The following is a 24,159-nucleotide window of genomic DNA, read 5'->3' as shown; positions in this document are numbered from 1 at the left end:
CATTATCTCTAAGTCACAGATGTAGTCCATCACTGGCCAATGAAAGAGTAGCAATGCCATGCTATTACATACTGTACTAAACTATTGTCCTCCTGGAACAGTAACACAGTTATGTAGATACACATATTGCTGTGCTTGTAAAATTAAATCTAAACAAACCTAATTTGGAGTGGAACATCAGAAGTGCTTCCCACAAAACCAGATGGCACCAAAACATTACCGAGGCACTGCAATGATTACCGTCAGATAGGAGACCCCCCTTCTGCCATGAGGAGAAGGACTGGAGATCCTAAGACTTTCCTTCCATATGACATACTGATGTCTCAGTGTCCATGTTGCAAGAAACTGGCTAGCACCAGGATATGCTAACATATGTCTCTGTTCACCTTGGCTAGACAAAAGGAAAGTCTTTTTCTACTCTGTTCTTTATGTACTAGGCAGAAGCTATGAGCTGAGCACATCCACAGCTGTAGCGAATCCAATTCAAAGGCTGTCGCCTGCTACTGTCACAAATCTCAGCCATGCCTGATGTGGCATGCCCTCATCCCATGCTTGCTCAGGAGGATGGGAAGCACATACGTGGGCAGGGAACAACATCATTAGAATATGCTGGTGTGTCCTTCCTTAGAAATAAATCATACAAGACCTGGAGAGAGCCCCAGATATGAAGTGAAATGAGCTAGCTAATGCACCACAGAGGCAGGTGCTCCACCATGCCCGAGCCATGGACAGCACACACTTTAAAAGTACCACAAATACTGTAAACACCAAAAAAGCCACCTTCATGGATATTATTCCAAGCCCCAAATTCTGTAATATATTTTTTTTCTCTATATGTAAGGCAATCTGTGCTGCAATTCATACAATGTATAGAGAGAAGCTATCTGTCACACACCAAATAGATCCTTACCTACAGAAATTAAGAATAATGCAGTAAGAAGTTAAGGTGGACTAAAAAATTCTAGCATTCAACCTGAGTTCACAAACATTGCTCCTTGTTTACCTATAACTTCGTACGCTCTCGAACACTGGTACATCTCTAGTAAAAATGAAATTTTCACTAAGTTCTTTTAAGAAAAATGTGTGACCTGGGAGAAAATGTAGAATACATTTGTTTTTTGTTTGTTATTCTGCTTCTGCCTACGAACATATGTCAGCAGCTACATGAACCATTTTTAATTTCAAGGCCTTGAAATTCACCCTGAGGACTTAAGACAAACAGAAAGGATCTTCATAGTCAGAATCTTCCAAGGAAAGTAATAAAAACACAGTAACATTGTAGCTGTCATCTGGAAACAGATATTAGTTGCATCTTAATCCAAAATGAGTAAAATACCCACAGTGAATGCCCACAGAGGTTAAAGCACTCCTAAATTCTTGCCAGAGTTACTGTTAAAAGGAGGACAAAACTCCTGCTACGTGGGGAACTGAAAGTAATCCCACACAAAAGAAAAATATCCGTGGGTCCTTCACCTCTTGTACGTTACATTTATCTAGACAAATACAGTCAGTGCCCTATTCCACTTTCTTATTGTGTATTTCAACAGAAGATAACTGATAACGGATATCTGACATGAAAATTACTGTCCCTGGATGTCACTCCTATGAGAAACAAGAAATTAATTGCCCCTCATACTTATAAAGAAAAATATATCCTAAGAGAAAGAAGAATATGTCTACATGCTAAGAAATTAATGTTTTATATAATTTAAAGTATAATTCTGTTCAATAAAATTATTACTAAGCACACTTTTGTAGAATATCAGTTTTTAGTTGTTTAGAAAAAGTGCATTTTTCCCTGGATTTTTTTTAACCTTATTTCATCTTATCTGATAATTTATATGTTATATTTTATTTTATAAATATATATAATAATTCACTATGTCATTGATTAAGTACAGAATTTGCTGATACATCTTAATGCACAATATTATTTTTATTACTTCACTATACCTTGCAACTGTTGCTTTGCCAAAGCATTATGAAACCCTTTCAGAAGGTGCTACAGAAATTTGAGATTATGAGCCAAATTTTCTGAGTCATTTCCAATAAGATGATACTGTCATTTATGAAAACTGTTTCAGAATCAGAAAAGGCAATTGTTGACATATACTGTCTATACCACTGAGAAACCCTTGGATATGATATCACATCTGAACTAAAAGTGATGCCTCACACAAAATATGCAGGATAGCCACTATATGTGAGTACGAAATTCTATTAAAAAAACATCATCATCATCATCATCAACAACAACAACAAAAAACCACAGCAGGCTTCCCCCCTCCAAGGTACAAAACAAGTTAGATATTTAGAATAACAGCCATTCGTTTGGAAAACAAAGGTACAGCAAAGAATACTGTATTGAAGCTTAAATGCCAATGATTAGCAAAGTAAACATACTCGTGCACTTTCAGTCACTCCAATACTTTTGTAGAACATTATGGCTAAGGTGAACAAACCACTTCACTGTGATTTGAAGAAGTGATTACAAATAGATTAAAGCTAAGACTTGAGAAACACATTTAAGGGAAAGGACCCGAACTGTGTTACCAGTTCTTGCCATTGCACATTGTAGGCAAGTATCTGAAGAAAATCTCATCATAAAGAGATATCCTTCAAGAGAAAACAGCTGATAAATCCCTCATTTTATTTTCATCTTTCATTCAAGTGTAGCCTAACTTGCATCATGGTTAGATATATATAGAATTGCAGCATTTTCTGCCCGAGCACTTTTAGATGCAATCTATTGATCTAAAATGTATTTCTTGAAAGAACAGTTTGAGAGAGAGCAAAACCTCATTTAATCTATACTTTCCCCTTAGGACTGCTCTCCCGATGGCTATATCTGCTTCTGGGAGTGCAAGAGCTTTACTAAATTCCAGGAAGGCTTCAACTCTTACAGCTTCCCTAATGTTACAAATGCAATTGAATTTTTCCTTGCAAATATTGTAAGCTTCATCTCACAATACTATACAATTGAAATACTGGTAGTTTCATGGACCAGCTAAGGAAAAAGGAAGAGCAACAGCATATTTTAATACTGTAATCATAACCACAGATATTATTCAAAATATTCAGAGCATATCCACAATCTTAAGTTTACTGTGCTTTTCCTGTTAATGCTTGCGTTGTGGTTCAACCCTTCAGGCATCATAGTACCACAAAGCCATTCATTCACTCCCATTCCAGTGGGAGAGGGGAGAGAATTGGAAAAAAGGTAAAATTTCTTGGCTGAGATAAAGTGATGCACAGCGTAATTGCTCACCACTGACAACTGATGCCCAACCAGTCTCTGAGCAAGAAGCTGCACCCCCACCCAACTCCCCCAGTTTTATTATTGGGCATGACAGTGCATAGTATGTAAAATCCCTTTGGGCAGTCTGGGACAGCTTTCCTGGTGCTGTCCCTTTACAGATCTTTGTGCACTGCAAGCTTTCTCACTGGCAGTTCAGTGTGAGAAGCTGAAAAGTCATTGACACTGTGTAAGCACTTCTCAGCAACAACTACAGCATTGCTATGTAAGCAACATTGATTTTTTTCCCATATCCAAAATATGGCATTATAGCTAACCTCCATGGAGACAATTATCTCAGCTGAAACCAGAAAGCTTGGCAAAGATAAGAAGGGATGGAGTACTGCAGGGGTTGGAAATGTACTCTGAGGCAAACCCAGAAAATATGGACCTAACATGAGGGAGACCAGGCAATCCTACTGTCAGGTTTTACATTCCCCCTTCACACAGGCACTGACCTTGTGAGTGATACTATGCATACTATATGATACTGACGGGAGGATAAGTGCTGACATACAGCTGATAAAGTTCAAATTTCCCAGACAGATCACAGTTCTGCTGATGGTTTATGAAAGTGGTTTCTCATACCCTTCCTATTCAGATAAGAATTGAATTACAGAGGTCCTCCAGATGTCTTCCTTGTTATCATATCTTAAAAATGTGGTAAAATTAGTTCCTAGATATCTTGTGATTTTTGGCCTATTGATACAGAGCTTGTGTTAATTCACTTTTCTTATGAAGTATCTCAACCGCAGTAGAAGTTGTTTTTTTTTTTTTTTTTTTTTTTTCTGAAAAATATTTCTAGAAAAGTACTGTCTTCATACATAACCTTTGGAAAAGTATTGTTTCCACACCACATTTGATGTTCTGTATAGTTTATTGCAAGACAAGATATTATCAATTACTTTTAATCAAATTGTAACTAAAAATGTATGCCTTGTTCTGAAGCACATTTTTATTCATCTAACGTAGATTATGCATAAATTATATTCTGAGAGTCCAGGATTTGTGTGCATCATAAAAATGAGTGTTTATATGCAACTACTGAAGGAAAAAGTATTCTCAATCAATTAGGTATGCCTAACTTCTTTTTCGCAAGTCTACCATCCCTGCCTTTTCCTTACTTCCAGTCTGAAATAAATGTAATTTCTCAAAATAAGAAAGGCAGAAGTGTGAACTTACTCAAACTAATTATTGAAGCAATAGCATTATCAACACAATGTATTTGTTAAAAAAAAAAAAATCTCATAAAATAGAGACACAAGAAGTTCATTCATTTAATAGATATATAACCTCTGTGTCTCCAATTGCAGGCATCTTACCATTACCAAATCAGCAGGTCCTGGAAGAGTACCTCAGTATTGCTCACTCTTATTTTAATTGCCATTGAAGAATTTCACTGCCACTCGATAACTGCATTTCTGAAATTATCATCCTCAATAATACTAATACTGACAACAAGTAGTGAAAAGGAAAACTGAACTGAAAAACAGAGCATGGATCACAAAGCAGTTATGTATGAATAAGGGATCTCAGTGTTTTGCTCTAATACTTCATTTCACTTCTCAAGCCAAAAAAAATAAGGTGAGGGAACAGACTCAATATCCTAGTAATTCTTCTAGAAAGAGAGATAGAACTAGGACTCTACTGTCTAGAAAAAAATGATATCTATTAGAACAATTAAAGCAATAAAATCACTGCTTAGGTCCATAGCATTACAGATTGATCTCTAAAGTACTGCTAGTAATTGGACTGGTCCTTGGGCAAAGTCCTACACAGAGTGTAGTGCATTAATCTTCTCAGTCAGTGTCCTGGCTCTAATCCCAGCTGAGCTAAAAATTACAGTAACGTATATGTAGTTTTAGGGTGAAATCTTATTCCTACTCCTTCAAGTTAAATGTAGTCTATCACACATGCAATTTCCACATTTTGTTTTGATAGGAAATTAGCTTATTTAAAAACAGAGAAGTAGTTGTTCATATATCTGTTGTGAAAAGTTTGAAGATGAAAAGAGAAACACCTGTTCATAGTATTAATCATCTTCTGGCAAAAAATACATTTTACAGATAATTACAAAAGAACTCTTTACTCACACCAATCTCATTACCTCTTGTAATAGATACGCTTAGTATTTTAGACTTTCAGAAAAACAGAAAAGAAAACAGCATGCTATTATGCTCAGTACATTTGAAAATACATGAATGTCTAGAAGCATGGAAAAGCAATCTTAATAAACACAAACCTTAGGGAACCTTATACAATGGCCCATAGAAGGTAAAAGCAACCTGGCAGCGGTAGGCAAATAACATTTTTACAACTATAAAAAGGACTGTAAAAGGATAAGGCAACAGACTCCAAGACTATACAATCCTGTATGTGTCTCATTGCTTCTGCAGCAACTCTAAACCTGGACAAACAAATAACCATTGTTCTTCTCCTGGCTTAGAAGAAACTGGACATTAATGGGTGTATTAGGAGTCTTTGGAGTTAAGGGAACTTCATGAAGTATTCCTCTAGAGCAGAAGCACTTGGATTATGGAGGACACTTACATAGTCCCATAAGGCCATTAAAATGATATTGGAGGATCTGAGCATGAAAGAAAGAGATAGATAAACACAGAACCCTCCAGTTTGAGTTAGAAATCTACAATATATCAACCTGCATATCTGTAGGAGATCATTAATCCTAATAAGCCTACTAGTTTCAAACAAATGTCACCAAGACTGATATTTCAACTAAAAAAAGTAAGAATTTTTAATGCCAGAAATAGGAATGCTTGTTAAAGTGCAAGTTTGAACTCTGAAATGTTTTTATTACCTAATATGGTTGTCCTACTAAACCATATAAAGAGCACTCTTCCTTCTTATAGTGAAAAGTCTATACAATTCTTTCAGCTTAAGATATCTTTAAGTGAAGAAATGAGGTAGATCTTTAGCCATTAAATCCATATTTACTACCTCAGTATTAAAAGAACTTAATTTTAATTTAACTTAATTTTAATATATTTTACAAATTAACTATGTTGTGTTCTATGCACTGATACATCAATATTAAAGCTGTAAATAACTTTATAGACTATCAACATTTTTTTTATTGTTTCCCCCCCAAAATATGTGTACATTCACACACTTAAAATTATGCTGTACAGGTTATAATGCCACAAAATATGCCAGTCTCACACCAATTTTATGAAGAAATTTTAAAACAGATAACAATATTTACAACTGAGGACAAAGGTCTAGAACTTCAAAGTTTGCTCATTCAGTGCCAATGAAACACATCTTTATATTTGGAGGCATCTATCCATTCATTAGCCATCTTTATTGCCAGTATTTTGCTTAAGAACCAAACAAGAATTATTGAATGGGTCATTTCTTATAGGCATGCTAGAAGCCATTATTTGTATTATTGCAAAGAGAGAAAAACAAAAGGAGCACTCTTCTCACACTTAATAATTAAGCCTGTACTACTTTGCAGTGTCATTCTTTCACAAATAAGCATACACATTTTTTTACTATTTAGTATCTTCACATTAAAAACAAACAAACAAAAACCCTAATTTGTGATTTAGAACTTTGTAATATTACTGCTAAAACAACAGATCATTATAGACACAAATGAATACGAATACTTTTCTCACAGTTGTTCAGTTCAAGAGTACATGCTTTCTCCTCCCACCATGTTTCAATTCAAAACTGCAATGAACACTTTTTAACTCTTATTTCATCATAGTTACAACGAGAACCACCGATCTGAGAGAACAAATGCCCCACAAAGGTATTCACTCTTTATTTTCTGTTCTGAGAGACTGATGCAGTGTGTCAGGCAAGAGCAGTGTTTAGATATGAACTTACTACAAAAGTAGTAGAGCTGTACTATGGGTTTCACTTTCATTCCTGAAGTATGTGGCAATTGAAAGAGGGCTGCTGCAGGTGCTGGAAGAGGCACAGTCTAATTTGAGATTACCCAGGGTAAAAAAGAAGGGCTTATGGACTAGGGCTCCCAGTCAGATGTTAACACTTGCTGTTTGATGAGCTGCACTTGACGTGAACAAAGAACAAGGAGGGACAGATCCTATAAATTAATGGATCAAAAGACCTAATGGTTTGAGAAAGATGAGGTATGTTTGGAACTCAGACTCCCAGAAGTTTCCTTGCACATTTGGGCATTTCAAAAGATTTTCAGGGTTCTGTGGAGCGAGGGAAGAATAGTTCTAGAGAAGAGTACTATATTAAAGATACAAAGTATATTAATAATTATTTTTCAATCCCATTGCTGATAACTTAGGGTTTTTTTGTTTGTTTGTTTGTTTTAGTGAAATCAATGGTAGCATAAAGGAAAAGTGACTTATGTTCTCTGAGGTCTCTTAAATATTTTGATTAAAAAAATCATATACCCCTATATACATAGTCTTTGCAAGAACACTTAGGATCTAGATCTTCACTTCTCTTTCATCAGCCTTATTAACATGTACTTATTTATAAAAATGCAGCAGAATATTTTGCAGCAATTGAGAAGGAAAGTAAATGGAATTCATAGGCTATCCTGGCTAATTTACTAATTACATAGCTAATTGCTATTATATAACACAGCTAATTACTAAAAATTATTAATAAACTCAAACATAACAATTCCTAGAAAACCATTCAAATTCAAAGCATTTTTCAAATCTTAAATTTCTTGTTATGCATGGACAGTAGCTCTGACATTCATAGTTGCAGCTGTACAGCTACAGCAATTTTCTACCAATAGAAATTCACAATTATTCCTTTCCAGAGAGGACGAAAAACAAACAAAACAAACAGATTGCTTGGGATGAGGATGGGCTTAACTGGAAATACATACACATAAACTAACAAAAACTTCTGCCAGGAACACAGCATTTTAGACGATGAATGTCCATTTAAGCTATACTAAATAAACTTCCAGAAAAAATATAATTAAGATGGAAGTAAACAATTGAGGCCTTCAGGAAAAACAGGTCACAGAAATGCTGACAGATTCAGAAAAGTGATGTTCTTAAAAAATCAGTGGTTTATAAAACAGGAACTCAACATGAAATTTCATAGCGAAACACTTTATTATTCAAGACTTTCCCATCATTTCCAATACTCTACTTCTTCCCATTATATCATACCAAATTGAATTAACTGCTATTCTGGAATTAAAAACAAGACAAAACAAAACAACTTAACATAACAAATAAAAAACTCTTTTCCATTTTTTCACTGCTTCACTGTCTACTTACCTCATAAGGTATTTATTCTTCCCCTGTGTAAACATTCTAATAGAATAAGGAATCAAAACATCTCCATATTCTGTACACATAATAAAAACAACTTAAGTTCATAGATGTTATTAAAATCTCTCTCAAAGCCTAAGGCTTTCAGCAGGAAAACATACTTCCATCTTCTTTCTTTATAACAGAAACAAATAGTGGCATAATATTATTTTCTTGTATGATACAGCTGGTACTGAAAACACCCATTATGATTCTTCATTGAATAAATAACAGCTCCAGACTACATATTCTACACCATTGTCAAAAGAAAAAATATAGGCCACTGACTCAGAGTGACAAAACAGAAGTAAAAACGTAGGCCAGAGTTGTATTTATAAGTAAAAGAAGGGCAGAGAGAGCTTCAGTACTGTACCACTGATTTGCTACGCATATCCCAGAATGCTTTTACCTGTGTCAGCTCATAGTCTGCAGGCTAAGGAGTGCACCAGCAGTCATTTCTGGCTCACGGTATGAACAGGATTGCATCAAGTTTACACCCAAGCACTTTATACAATCCCTCAATGCTACCCCTGTCAGGCCTTACACTCATGGGTCCTTCTAACATGAGTTCAGAAATTTATAGAATAAGTTATGTCAGGAGACATCTTGGAGTCATCTAGTCCAGCCTCCTATTCAAAGAAAGTGTAATACAAAAGCCATCTTAGGTGTTACAGATACATTTCTCTTGTATTGAAGCAAGTGCATGCATCCAAAGTCCACAGAGACTAACATACATAACAGATCTAAATGTAAAACAATTAGAATAGAAGCAATTTATACTATACTTTCTTCACGTCAGCACAATTGTCTTCCATACATTAAGTGTAGGGATCATGATAGATAAGTAGAAAGGATTTCATTCTTTGATATGGAAAGGGAAAAATAGTTTAAAAGTTCAAATGCAAAAAAACCTCTCACATTTTACTTGTTTAATATTAAGGAATATAAATATATCCTAAAAAAGTGCCATTGTATTTATAAAGAAAATGGCCTTCAGAAAATCTAAGGATAGGCACCTGCAGTTCCAAAGATTTCTTCTGGTGATGAACGAAGTGTAAGCATAAATAATTGAGCTCATTCTACTTCTTGAATCAGAGAATACAATTTCAGTGCAATGGCAAAACAGTGGTTTTATAAATACAAAAGTGATATTAATTCATCTTGGGATATGTATTGAGACACATAATAATCCTCCTAAGCCAATCCGTCAGACAAAACAAAGCATTTAAAATCATAATATATTCAGCACACTTGAGTCAATTCCTAAACAGAGGCTTGAAAAGATGTAAAAGTGCTATTCCACTTTTGCTGAATGGCTCATATCATGGCATAATGCAGAATTAATTTGGTACCCAGTCGGCTCATTTTAGTACTCAGTGAAACATAGCAACTGCTAAAATTTCATAGTGTTAAAGCCAAAAGTAGGATATAACAGGAACGAAAGAAAAAAATTCCCACCCACCTATATATTCTCTACACTGGATTCCATCTACCAAACTTTATTAACTGCAGCATATTAACCAAATCACATTGATAGATATGCAAAACACTCACCTGTTTTAGGGTCAACAGAGAAATATGGCTGTCCCTGAAGAATACTATATACTACTCTGGCACTGTTTCCATATGTAGGGTCATCTGCATCTGTTGCTGTCACTTGTAGAACAGATGTACCTGTATATATAGGAAAATAGAAGTTAGTTGATAGTAAGTATAATTTTATGGCAAATAGGAATATGTATAGGTACATTTCTAAAACATTTGCATTCCTCATATTCTAAAACTGAGCGATCAATGGCATTGCCTTTGTATTATTAGTAGTAGCATCATTAGTATTAGATTATCATTAGTACATAGGTTGCACTGAAAGTAAGGCCTCCTATATATTTCCATGGAAACTACAACAGATACAAAGAGCACAATAACGATACTTCATACAGCAAGTTCTCAGCTACAAAATACTATTTTTCAACATCATCACCACTACTAGCTATGCATTTTAGCCAGTGATGAACAAGAGCCTGCATGCCACACTCATAAAAATCTGCACCAGCAGAGGTGACTCAGTATCATTTTTGCCACTGCTGAAACACACTACATGCCACCTCACTGTGCTCACATCCACTACTTGGTCTCCATAAAAGTTCAGCAATTTTCAATGAATGTCAACAGTGGCAATTTTTTCTGCATGAAAAAATTCAATTCCATATCTTTGCTTTGTATACACTTTCATGTCAAAAACCATCTTGTCAGGAAAATATAAAATACAAAGCATTACTTTTGGAGCAGTCCTCAGTATTAGTATTGGCAAATGCAAGCTGGTTTAGCCTAGCAACTGGAGTGCTCACCCAGTGCTGGTCTCATGTACCAAAGAATGCAGGTTTGAGCTCTGGCTCTGTGTTTAGGGTGGTAAGGCACAGGAACAGGTTGCCAGGATGTGTTGTGGATGCCTCATCTCTGGATATGCTCAAGGACAGGTTGTATGGGGTGCTGGGCCCCATCAGGTTGATCTAATGCCTGACCTAGGCGTTGGCAACTCTGCCAACAGGTGTGGCAGGGGTGTGTAACTAGATGTTTCTAAGGTCCCTTTCAAACCAAGCCATTCTATGACTCTGTGATTCATTTTCTGATGATGATGATTGCATCATATTTTTATACTCGCTTGAAAAAAAAATTCTCATTCTCTCTCTACATATAAAAGAAACTTTATTACATGTATATGAACATACATAACTTTGCAGCATATGTATTTCTGCTTGTTCACACATACAGATCCTTAATTGGAATATTACTTAAGAGTTCTGAGCTACTCACATTCACAGACTTCAGGATTATCATCATTTGCAGTACAAATTACTGTTGAAGTGCATATTTAAAATAATTTCCATAAATGGCCCCAAGTCAATAAAAGACACCAAAGGATAAAAAAAAAAATAATAAAAAATATCAAGCTATCAGAAGGCATCAAAGATCTGTAAATCAAATAGTTACATAAGAGCTGATGTAATTCTATTGATGAATACAATACTTAAAAAAAACTAGATAAGGAGTTTAAAAATCAAACATTTGTATGCAGCTAAAAGATACCACTAGAAAAAAAAAGATGTGCTAGCAATTGTGATTATTCAAGTGGGATAACATATCAGATGTATGTTTTAGAACATAAGAAGAAGTTTTGCACAGATGTAATGAAGATAAGTGATTTTAAATGTACTGTATTTTTCAAGACATTTAATGATGAACCTTTTTTTCTATCTTTGCCCAACACTTCACATAAGAAACCAGTAAATGAAAGTTCATCAAGGTTCTGTCTTCTTCCAATATGCATATTCCTCTATAGATACAGCTTTCAACAGACTCTTTTGGTTCAGTATTAAAATAGAGCACAGGCTGCTCCTCTGTAATTCTGAAAATGGCTTCCCAGCTAAATTAGCCACAGAGGCATCACTTGCACTTTGGGGTGTTCAATTTCACACTTCAGTTCTGAAGAGAAGTATGCTTTTGACTTGAATCCCTTGATCTCCCTCATTGTACTTTGATTTGCCTCATGGAAGAGTTTCAGAGCATGCCAATTAGATTCCTTCTGATTAAACTAAACCAGAAGATGTGCAGTAGCAGCATGGCTGATTTACCCTGACTGCAAAGAGGCATGTGGTCTCAGAAACCAGGCCAGAGCTATTCTGAAAGGTTTCCCGAGAGCATATGGCAGGAACATGGAATCCAAATTACAGTTTCAACTATTCAACTTCATAGGTCAGTTTCCAATGCACAGAGATACTTGTTAACATAACAAAATAATTTTTATGTTAATACTCAGTGTACATTGGGAACATAAATACTTAAAATCATTGGTTCTCACTTAAAGTACTAGAATGCAAGCATTCAAATCTTTGCAGATACGCACTTATTGCTGTTTCAGAAAGTATTCCTTCACTCATGGAATACTACCTTGGACACAGAAAGACTCTTCCTGTGTCTCTACCAGAGCTTTATTCAAAGGTACAGCAAATGTGTCTGCATACTTAAATACAATACCCTGTGATCTCTGAAACAGCCCAAATGCATAGTCTCACAGCTCTATATATTCATGAATTTGAAAACCGTAATAAAATCAAGCTGAAGCTAGTAGACTATTTATAGTTATTCAGGAGTTAATGGTAAAATTGACTAAATCACTGAGAAAATTAAATACAAAGTAAAGTTCATGTAATTTTCTTAGAATATTCTAGGGACCTATTCAGCCATATATATTTGTTATCTCACTTTAGTGTAAGAATTCATGCAAACAACAACAGGTCACCTGAAATACAGAAAACGGGGGTTTTACACCCTTTACTACAGCTCATCTAAATACTATGAGAATGTACTACTGTAGCTCAGCTGTTGTATTTAGTGGTGAAGATTAACTCATAATTTGTTTACTGTTTATAGCCCTATTTATGGCTTTATCATTTTAAGTTGGAATCTTACTTGTAGAATTTTTAAACATTACTAAGTTATGGATACACATTGATTTTATTCTTTTCAACTGCGTACAATAAGATAAATCTATCCAATTGGTAGTCACCTACCAGGCTTTGTTACCAGAGTGGTGGGCAATTTTGTACCTTTCTATATAGAAATCTTCCTGCTTTGAGAATCAACAGTTTCTGAAGCTGCCTACTCGCCTTACAAGTTGTCTACCCCTTTGCTCTTTTTCATTGAACTCTTGAAATTCAAGGTAGGTTTTGGAATGGATGAAGCTAGCTATTTCAGATAATAAACATACATTAAATTGATTTAACATTTAATGGTACTACCATTCCTCGCATACTTTCTTCTCCACTTTCTTTATTTTAAAAGATAGGCGATCTGAGCCCTTCTGTTGCTCCTTGGTGTGGAACAAAGAAAGAAGGCTAAAGAAAGGAGATATTTCACATGAGCAGCTGGCAGGTCATTTTAGCATGAATGGAATGCTATTATAGCTTAAAATCCGGTTAAGTGATTTTCTAATACATACGTATCTCTCTCCCAGCAAACACCAGATAATAGCAATTTCGTACTGAATAGTGGGAAAGCGTTCTCTTTACATGTGAAAGAACACTTAGAATCACAGGTTTTAACTTAGCACCACCACCCCAACTCTCAAGCACTCTTTCAGTGCAAAGTAGCTCATCGGGTGCTAACCAGGCAAGCGTTTCATTGTATCAAGAAAGTATGCTCAGTATCTTACAGTATATACCTATACTGGCCTGTAGTCTAACTCGTTTATTTGTTAAGCACAGAGGAAAGCTGTATGTTAGAATGCCTTGCAGGGAAAAATAAAGGTTAAATGTGCATCTTTTCCTTTCTGTTACTCCTTCAAAGTTGACATCATTCAGCTCATAAAAATGACAAATCAGGATCTCAAGTGTATTTGCATTTTTCAGACATGCATTAGTTTTTTGTTGCTGAGCTGTATGTACAAACTAGGTGCAGTGAACAATTTAGATGGAAAAGAATACATTACAACTGAGATGCCATTTTTAATGTTAAATATTCTGAAGAAAATAATGAAGAAAAGAAAAACAAAAACAACAACAACAAAAAAACCCACACATCTAATTTCCCTGGAGACTTCAGAATAGATATGAACATTGGACCCAGAGGCATACCTTCCATACTTTGTTCACTAACGTACTGTGAAAGTGCCTGTCAAAGAAAACTCAAAAATTCTGCCACAAAAGCATTCCGACGCTCCACTTAGGCAGTGAAAAAGACTTCTTTTCCCCAAAGTGGAAGCTCTGCTTATTCAGAGTATAACTACCATTCCACATGATTTCCCCCCACAGTTTAGAGATTACATATTGGGAATTCCATCGTCTTAGCTAATGTTTTATACTGTACAATACATCTGCATGCTCTGAGCGCCACTCTGTTAATTCTGCCTTTTTGTTTGTTATCAGAAATAACAATCATTCTATTTGGGAAATAAATTGTAGTTTTATATCAAATTTGTTTGTTCTTGTTTTTGTTATTATCTTAACAATAAAAATGTTTATATGTCAAGGAAAAGCTGAAGGGAATACTTCAACCTGTCTCTCTGAAGACAAATTTTTAATGTTTAATGAAGTAGTTCAATAAAACATGTCTGTTGAGAATGCAAATCTGTATGCATGACTTCCCATAGTTTGCTCTAGTGTTAAAAACTCAAATGGATCAATATTGAAAAAAAGTCAAAGAAGAGAAAATAAGGTGAAGTTTAATGAACACAGGGATTTCCTGCCTAACTAAACTAATTCCTAAGCTAGTATTAAATCAGAAACAAACCAATACAACATGCTTTAGTTTCACCCTATATTATAAAAATGATAAGAAAATGAAAATTAAATCTTAATAAAAATTAAGAAAATGAACACTTGGAATCCAGTGACTACAAAACTGATCCAAGATCATACTGTAAAAAAAATCTCCATATTTTTAAGTCAGCTATCTTTATTAGAAGACAAAAATCAAACCCACAAAAAGATGAACATTTCTCACGCAAATCATATTTATGAGCACGTGAACAATGCCTTCCAAATTAGCTGGAATTATGACTATCCCACATTATAATAACCTGGGAAGAAGTACAGAACTGCCCAGTGTGACTATTAATTGCTTAAGTAGGATGTATTGGGAATACCCTTCTTATGCAAGAACTCAACACTAGAAAAGTTAATATGCAATATTTCATTATTTTGAAGCCACGTAGAAATGAGCAGATACGGAAGGCTACTACTGACTGAAAATGATTCTATTTTCTTTTACATTTAGATAATCAGCACTCATAAACTGTAAAATGGAATGCAGTTGTAGCTGTCATGGTAGAAGTCATCATTTCAGATAGAACATTGGCTCCTCAACCAGCATTTAGAAAAGAAGTTCAGTGAAGGCAAGGAATAGGTGCGGGTTTTTTTCAGCTCTTTCAGTGCTGCAGAAAAAGCATAAACAATATGTTGATTCTTCTGCAACCATGAATATTATGATCTAATATTTGGCAAATAGTTTAACAGAACTTCACTGTACTTTCTTGTCAGTGACTTAAAAATGAAAAGCCTTAAAGGTTCTACACCTATTAAAAGCAGATCAAGAAAGAAAAAGAAAAAGTTACAGCTTGGGGGAAAAATATCAGATAACTTCTTGAGGATAGACAGGAACCTGCCGCAGAAACTAAGCAGCATAGCGGAAATGAAAAATATCATCCACCACTTTGCATGAATATTGTAAAGAGTCTTCAGTTTTACCATCTCTGTAACAAGTCCACTTAAATAAAAATGGAACGGCTTTTTAAAGTACTGACAATTCCCTAGGAATTAATAAAATAATAAGGTGTTAAGTCACATAGAGAATCCACAGCTAAATGTTAAAACTCAAGCTAATTATAGACCAAATGAAAATGGCATAAGGATGAATCTCTATTATTTGACAGAAAGAATATATGCTATGGAAGCCCAAATAGAATTATTCTTCCAGAGACTGCAAGCAAAAACTTGTTTACAATACGCAATAAACACAAAAAGTGAGTAAATGGAAAAGAATGATAAAAAATTTGCAAAGAAAATATAATGTATGCCTACAGCAGATTGCCTGTATGGAATGATATGAAAACTCTGCTTTATTCACACCACAGGGAAGTTCTGTGGAACAGGTTGTTGACCTCAGGTACAACCAGTTAAGTATTTAATTTATAAAACATAACATTAATGCTCTATCATTAAAACTTCCTTGGTTTATCATAATCCACTCTGCTTTATAACCCAAAATGTCATCATAGGCTAATTATTACAATTACTCTCTGGAAAAGTTGTACTGTAATACTTAGATTCAGATGACTACAAAATTATGACTAACATCTATATATTAATGATATATTTTGAGATAAAAAAGTACATACAGAAAATAATATTGGTTGCTCTTGACTTGGAGGATATCATTGACTTACTTTCTCCTCTGTCCTCCCATCCAGTAAATATAAGTCTTCCACAAACAAGGAAGAAAATATTCAATTAATTTAAATTGTCTTCTTTAAAGACAAAGGAAACTTGAGAAAAGAGAAGACAGAAAGGAAACTCACTGTTCAAAGAAGAAAATTCATAAAAAGGGAAGTTAAAAGCCAATATAGGAATAATAATAAGAGAGAAGGAAATAAAAGGAGACCAAAGGAAGCTGTTTCTCCTTTTATACATTCTTGTTGTAAGAAGGACTGCAGGAAGAAAAGGTTCAGAATTATCCGTGGCTGAGAGCACACATCTGAAATAGCATACAGAGTGGGAGGACTTGGGAAGAGGACTGGAAAAGGATAAAAATGTTACAAGAAACTATGAAGAATGAAATGTTAGATTAAGTCAATTATCATGCAGAGACGTTTGTATTTTTCAGAACATCATATATAGAGGACATTTTAAGAAGAAAATCAAGGAATTATTCCCACATTTCAGGGAAGTAGAAGTGACAGAAAGAACAAAGTGGCAGTAATGAAAGCAAGAAGAAAGTGAGAAGGGAAAATTTTATATACTTTTGATACATGATATTTGGTGAACTTCAAAGTTCATTTAACAGTCTGATCTTACATGAGAGTTAGAAAAGAACATTATCTACTGTATTCTATCCAAAATTAACGTCACTCCGGTCAACAAAGAATCTACTGATTTAGAAATCAGTCTGTCTCTAAACTGTCACAAAACTGAACTCAATGGCTCAGAAATAATATTTAATACATTTCGGTCTTTCTAGGATTGGATTACTACATGTCTGCAAATGAATCAAATGCCACAGTTCACCTGTATATGAAAGAAAAGAAACGTAGATGTGGAATGTACTATTTTACATATCTGTAATGTAGGTCAGAATTTTAACCCATTTAGTCTCTCCATATATTTCTTCGTATACTGTGAAACTGGTCTCCTTACATACATAGATTAAGCCTCTCTTACTATACATAGTAAGGTATGTCTGAACTCAGCATAATAATGTCATCTGGTACCAGAGAATATGAATTAAATGCAGATCCCTAGTTTAAAATTATTTTCACTTACATACACTTGGAAAATTGCACAAGGTACTCTCCCATCTAAAATAACATCTACAAGACAAAGCATCTGACTTTCAAGTCTGAAACAAACTATTTTTGTTATTTTCTGAGCTACTCATATGAATCATCATTGCCATTCAAAGTGACCAAATGGCTGCAAAGCATTAAGATTCAGTGACAATAGTAATGTTTGTGTGTAGTAATGAATATTGTTGTAAGAGTTGAGCAACTACATTTATTTGGGTATTTTTCCCTTTTTGACTTCATAACTGTACTCTGCAGAAGTTTAAAACCTATTATCTGCTTATCTGACAATCAGCAAAGAGAGAAGAGCATATATATACATATATATAGTTGGGAATGTTAGACATCTGACACATCTTGGACTCTAAGCTAGTTTCTTAGATGGAGTGCATAGATATTTTTATGGGCAGGGTAAAGTGCATGTTCATCTAGTGAACTACTGTTCCTTTGGATTTGTTTAATTCGGTGGATCGCATATACTGCTTTTGTAAGCATAAAATAATGAAATAAACAGTGTAGCTGAATAAGGATATACAAATATATCTTGTTTCTAGAATGCAAACTGCAGCTTGCCTAGGAGTGCAATGGAGCATGTATTGTAAACCATTCAAGAAAGAGGGTGACTCTCCTTTACAGTCAGCATGTATGTGTACTGTTTTCTCAATATGAAAATCATTAGTAATGTACAGGATTCCATTTGGTGTCTTCTTATCACCTCAAATGTAATATTTTTCACATACAGCCCATGATACAATACATCATCGTAACATTGTCAAACACCATGTGGCTTTTCCTCTTTGTTAAGACTGCTGAATAGAGTAACTTGTTTTCCTTACCCATTTCAGACATCTCTGGCACAGTAACAATGTATGGTCCATCTGTAAATTTTGGTGCATTGTCATTGATATCCTGTACTTTGATAATGAATTCAGATTCAGGCTCAAGTGGCTTGTTTGTCCTTCTATCAATAGCTTGGGCATGAAGCACATAATGTGTCTTCTGTTCTCGATCTAGGCTTTTGGTTGAATGGATGTCTCCCGTCGTGTCATCAATAATAAATATAGTTCCTGCTCCTTCTCCAGTAAGAATATATTTGACTGATCCATCACCTTTGTCGGAATTGGAGTGCAGCTGTAGAATATACACACATAAAAATCACATAAAATGACTTAAGTTTCATGAAAGGTTATTGTACAAAAGATATAAAAATTATAACATTACTGTTAACACTGTTTTGCTTCGTTTTTAACCTTCTCAACTCTTTCTATAATTCTTCATGCACTATTTCTGACAAGATAATCATTTTACTCAGGGTCATTTCCAAGCCAGCATAGTTCACTTTTTTCTTTGAGACTTCTGAAGTTCTATGTTCATTGTAGGAAAGTTCCCTGAATCAATAACATTCTAGTAAATGAGATATTTTTTATTTTATTTTGGTTTGGTTTTAATCCTTTAAGTAGCTACCTTAAAGCACTCACTGCTAGAAATACAGCCCTGAGCACTAAGTCTGAAGCAGTCACACTGAGGATTAAGTATGCTCGAATGACAGTATAGGTGATGGGACTGAGTTACAATCTCCTATGGCCCAAGGACAGCATCACTTTCTACAGTGTCAAATGTCAGAAACAGGTGTCCGTCCAGGATTTCTCTACCCCTCCACAAAACGTAGCTATTTATTTCCCTTTCTGCCTCATTTGCATGCATTTAAACTATATACAATGAAATAATAAACTTTGACTGATAATTCTGCCATTTGCATTGTTCCTAGTGCATACTCTGTGCTACAAAAATATATGTAAAGTACAATACACCACTCCTCAAGTAGAACAAAGCTTATAATTTACTGAAAAACCCTGGAAAATCACTAACTACCTCGATACATTAACAGATCATAAAAAAAAAACAGTCATCCATTCAGCTCAGTGCTTCTAACTTGACTCCAATTAATTGTCTATTTAGATGCAAAGTGAATGCATTCTCTAGGACTGAAGAATGATTTTTTTTCCTAGGCTTTTTTTTCTTCTTTAGTCTTTGCATTTTGTTTGTGTTTTTTTTTTTTTTTTTTTTTTAATACAAAACTGTTTTGAGGACAAAATGTATTTATTAAGATATACAATAAGAACAAAGGGATAATCCTGAAATGAGTAGTCTCAGCTATTGTGCAGATATACAGAGCTGTTAAACCAGAAGGGAAACTTTGTGATTTTAAGAACTCATTCTTATTCTTTTAAGATAGTCCTTACTATCTCCCAGTATCTGTAAAGTAGCATTACTAACTTACTACACGCAATCTGAATCAAGCACAAACAGAATGCCGATTACTATTAACAATTAATGCTGCACAAGGTGTCAATTCCCAGATTCCTTTCTCTAAAGGAATAGATCATAAACTATGAATAGAGAAAAAAGTAAAACTTCTGGAGGTTCAAACAAATAATAACATACAGAGATGCTGCTGTTTTCTCACTCCTTTCTTGTATCTTTTTTTGTCAGGTCTTTGTCTTGAATTTAAAATGAACAAACTTGCTATTTGTAAGAGGAATAAGCATATGAGGCTTGATGACATTCTCCATCTTGTCTGTATTAAAATACAGAATTAGGGTGACAAATTTTATATGTTGTCCTCTAATAGGCTGCACAGGGTAAAGCTAAAGGAAACATCTAGTAAAAGTAAGAAATCAGTAGATATAAACTTTAGCCTATCTTCAGTCCATTAACCTTATTTTCATCAGAGTCACAAGAGGACCCAACTGAGTAACCAAAACAAACCAGTGTCACCATTGTGGACCTATTTTATTCAAAAAAACAAAGAAACAAACAACAACAACAACAACAACAAAACCCACAACAAAACCAACAGAGGAAAGGTCTGTTTGCTTAGCTTTGCATTTAAAGGACAGCAGGACAATTTTACACCTTTCCGTTTGAGTAGTGATAAACAAAATTCCAGTTACATCTCTTATTATCTTCGGAGTACTACTACGTTCTATGTATATTGAGTAATGTTCTCAAATTAAAATGCCAGAAACTCAAACTTCATAGAAAACCAAAATGATCTCTGAAGAGACTTATTAAAGCCAAGAATAGAAGGTATTTTGGTATCCAGGTTCTGGTTAATTGTAATATTCTGATTTTCAGAAAAAATAGAATTATCTCCCTTGTAGCAGGCTCCTTTTCAATAAAAGTATTCTTAAGTATTCATATTAGAAAAAGTTAACATTCGCCTTAAAAAGGCCACCTAACAAATAAAAATGAATAAATAAATAGCATTAGTTTCAGAGCGTGAAAAAGACAGCAAGGGAGCAAAATCCTAGCTGTATGACTGTGGACTCCCTCTATTTGCAACTGCTGTCAAACTAGTTTGACAGGTGGAAACTGCAAAGGAACACAGAGTCAGTGTACCATGTTCTGTTCATCAGTTCAGACATCACTTGTGTGACCATAGGGAAGACATCTTACTCCAGACTCCTGGAAAGCATGTGGACATTTTGTTTCCAGGAGATGCCACCATGTCTATCAATGGCTACCACAGGAGCACGTGCACACTAGAGGATGAGACACTAATGCACTTCACTAATGCAAATAAATAGCTCAGTCAAACAGAAGATATAGCGGTGTTTTTTCAATGGAAAGCATGACAATGATAGCATAGTAGTAAAGTCCTAGGCTGCAGAAAGCAAGGAAAAGCTCAAATACAGCAGCCATAGACCCAGAACCAAAAGAAAGAAGCTTTACCCTTGGAAAGCCCAAGGGTAAAGGATATAAGGATAGACAGGAATCTCTAGCAAGATACCCTCGCCTTCACTGCCAACCCTTAAATAAGTGCTGGTAAGGGGTGGACCTTGGCTCCACCCCTTCCAGTCACTCAGGCGCATTGCATGCAGTTGAGCTCCCTTGTCCTGGCTCTGCCTTCCCACCAGGTGCTCAAACACTGGGTCAGGCTGTGACTTAGCATTTCTGCTAAACAGAGTCAGAGCTAGAAAGTTGGAACATTGCAAGAGTCTCCTAATTAAAGAAGAAATACAAACACATCTCAGACTGAAACACGATTACTCATAATGTGGAGAGGAAAAATGAACATCATTGAAAAGAAACACGAGTGATATGTCAAACAATTACAATACAACTCTTATTTACTGATATTTGATTACAACTTTTAAACTGCTGCTGAAAGCAGTTTTTTTTTCCCCTTCTGAAGTAGGTTCAACTTGCTTCTTAAAGCATTCACACCTTAGATCTGTTCTACAGTGATCTTACAAACCAGCAGTTAACCAGTAGAGACTAACACATCTTGGAGACTAACACCACCAGACTCATCTGTCCCTGTTCAGGCCCAAGCCCACATGCCAGCCCCAATGAGGCTGCAGCGGGCCTGGAACCCATCTTGTCACAGTCCTGCCCTATCTGTCCATGGTCCGCACGCAGCCAGGCTCACTCACAAGCCTGTGGCCCAGCCTTGGTCTCTCCCTGTCCCCAGGGAGGTGTTTGGCTGGGGTTATCCAAGTACCCTGGAGCATGCCTGGCCCACCCAGCGATACCCCACATTCTGGCTGCTGGGTGTTTTCTTGCTCTGCTGCTCTGACAGCACCACCTCCAATCCACCAACATCCAGTCTGTGCAGAGTCCAGAATTTCTTATGAAAGGCAGTTTGTATTCTAAGAGATGTAGTGGCTTCTGGAAATGTTACTTATCATTGCTTATTATGGCATATTCCTAATGAGAATATGTACATTAAATATTCTGAATTTACCCAGACCAGAAGAAACCAGAAGGTATTTATTTTTCATCCCCTGTTGGGTCTTATTTCCATCTTTACTTCTCTGAATTGAAGAAACTGAAAATACTTGCTGAAGAGCATATCTGGAATGTCACCTTTATCAACTCAGTGAGCTCCACTTCTTGACATATTTAATAACAAGTTGGCTTCAGGATGATTTATGACGGTTCCTCAATCTTTAACTAGCCTGTATCAGCAGTGTGTGACTGATTTAGCAGAGCAGCAAGCAAGGTGTCCTTGTTTTCTTAAGACTTAAACATTTCTCTTCCATAAGTCTAATTGAATACTTTCCTTTCCTTCAGTATTTCTTCACAAATGGCAGAAAAATAGCATTTTCTAAAGGCATCATTTGAAGAGATCTAACAAACATTTCAGTTAATCGTTCTCTTTATATTTTTATATTAACTCTAATACTACAAATCTTTAAATAGATGTAATTTGCTACATTTGCATATTGGCACCTTTAAAATGAATGAAGACACTGTAGGCTTGTTGCCCTGTTAATACAATATTACCACTGCAATTAATTGCTAAACTGCAGACCCAAATGTTCAGGTGTCTATGGTTTAACTAAAGGCCAAGCTCACCACCCTTAATCTTCATACATTTTTACAGAATTGGTTTATCTAATTCTTACTGACAATATACTTCAAGAGGTTTGCCTTTAAGTATTTTTCAAAAGCCAAAAAAATGACTATAAGTAAGCAGAAACTAGTGAACAGTATAGAAATGGGGATCAATAGGAAAGAAGCATACAGATGAGAACTATAAAAATAACCCCAAACCAATCCAAAAACTAAGTAGGAAAATGACATCCTACTTGGTGGGATATAGTATGCTAGAAACTCCCACCCATTATCATGCTCTCCTTTGCTTGCATGAGGAAGAAAAGTGGCAATTAGAAAGCAGGCATGATCAGAATAACGAAGAAGAAATCTGACTAAGAGTCTGTTTATTAGTGATTTAATTGTAGAACTGCTTTCCTTTGCTTTAATAGAATAATTCTGATTCTTGATGTGTTGTGTGGGTGGGATTTTAGGTGGACTAGTAATGAATTTTGCAGTATTTTAACTGGACTACCAATAAAATCTTGGACCTGGATATAAGATGCATGCTGTTCTGTTGAAAATGAAGTATTATGAAGAGATTCTCAAAAGCATGCTAAATTGAAATCTGAAGCTCATTTGAAAATCAAGAACTGTTACACTAATCTAATGGAATTAAACAGGGGAAAAATGGTTATGCATACATACATATAGATTATTTTGAAGTGACTGCATGCATTAACTTAAAACTTACTGTTGACAAACAATAAACAACAAGAATAATATGCACATAATTCCAAAATCAAAACCTGAGTTCTGGTAATGACACTGACTGGTTACATGGTGCCTTATCTAGAAGACACTGACTCACTGCCAGAGATTCACAGACTTTTGCAAAGAGAAATGCAATGATGAAACTTAGGAAGACTGAATTTAATTTTATACTCCAGAGGAGAATATACTCTATTGATTACAGATTCCTCTGTCTCATCTTCCCCTCTCAGTTTCCAGCCAATTCTCATTCACCTAAGCACATACTCTTTCTAAACCTAGCAGTCTCTCTCTTCACGTTGCATGTAACTCAGCCTCTATCCCTCTGCCAACCTCACTTATTACATGCTCCATACCCACTTGAGGGAACTGGGCTTGTTTAGTTTGTAAAAGAGAAGGCTATGGGGAGACCTTATTGTGGCCTTCCAGTATTT

The 24,159-nt window shown here is 35.3% G+C and overlaps 1 protein-coding gene across 13 annotated transcripts in view; it reads right to left on the bottom strand.

Moving 5' to 3' along the window:
• CDH18 (cadherin 18) overlaps nt 1-24,159 on the bottom strand; it is a 256,820-nt gene that overhangs the window by 111,604 nt on the left and 121,057 nt on the right. For all 13 annotated transcript variants that reach the window (XM_046934446.1, XM_046934453.1, XM_046934455.1 and 10 more), the window contains 2 exons: nt 18,469-18,763; nt 10,132-10,251 (listed from right to left, as the gene is read on the bottom strand). In XM_046934446.1, coding sequence (XP_046790402.1) covers nt 10,132-10,251; nt 18,469-18,763 — 415 coding nt within the window. The remainder of the gene's footprint in view (nt 1-10,131; nt 10,252-18,468; nt 18,764-24,159) is intronic.

Source organism: Gallus gallus, chromosome 2 (genome assembly GCF_016699485.2).
Source record: "Gallus gallus isolate bGalGal1 chromosome 2, bGalGal1.mat.broiler.GRCg7b, whole genome shotgun sequence".
NCBI lineage: Eukaryota > Metazoa > Chordata > Aves > Galliformes > Phasianidae > Gallus > Gallus gallus.
This window is presented reverse-complemented; position numbering and strand designations above follow the sequence as displayed.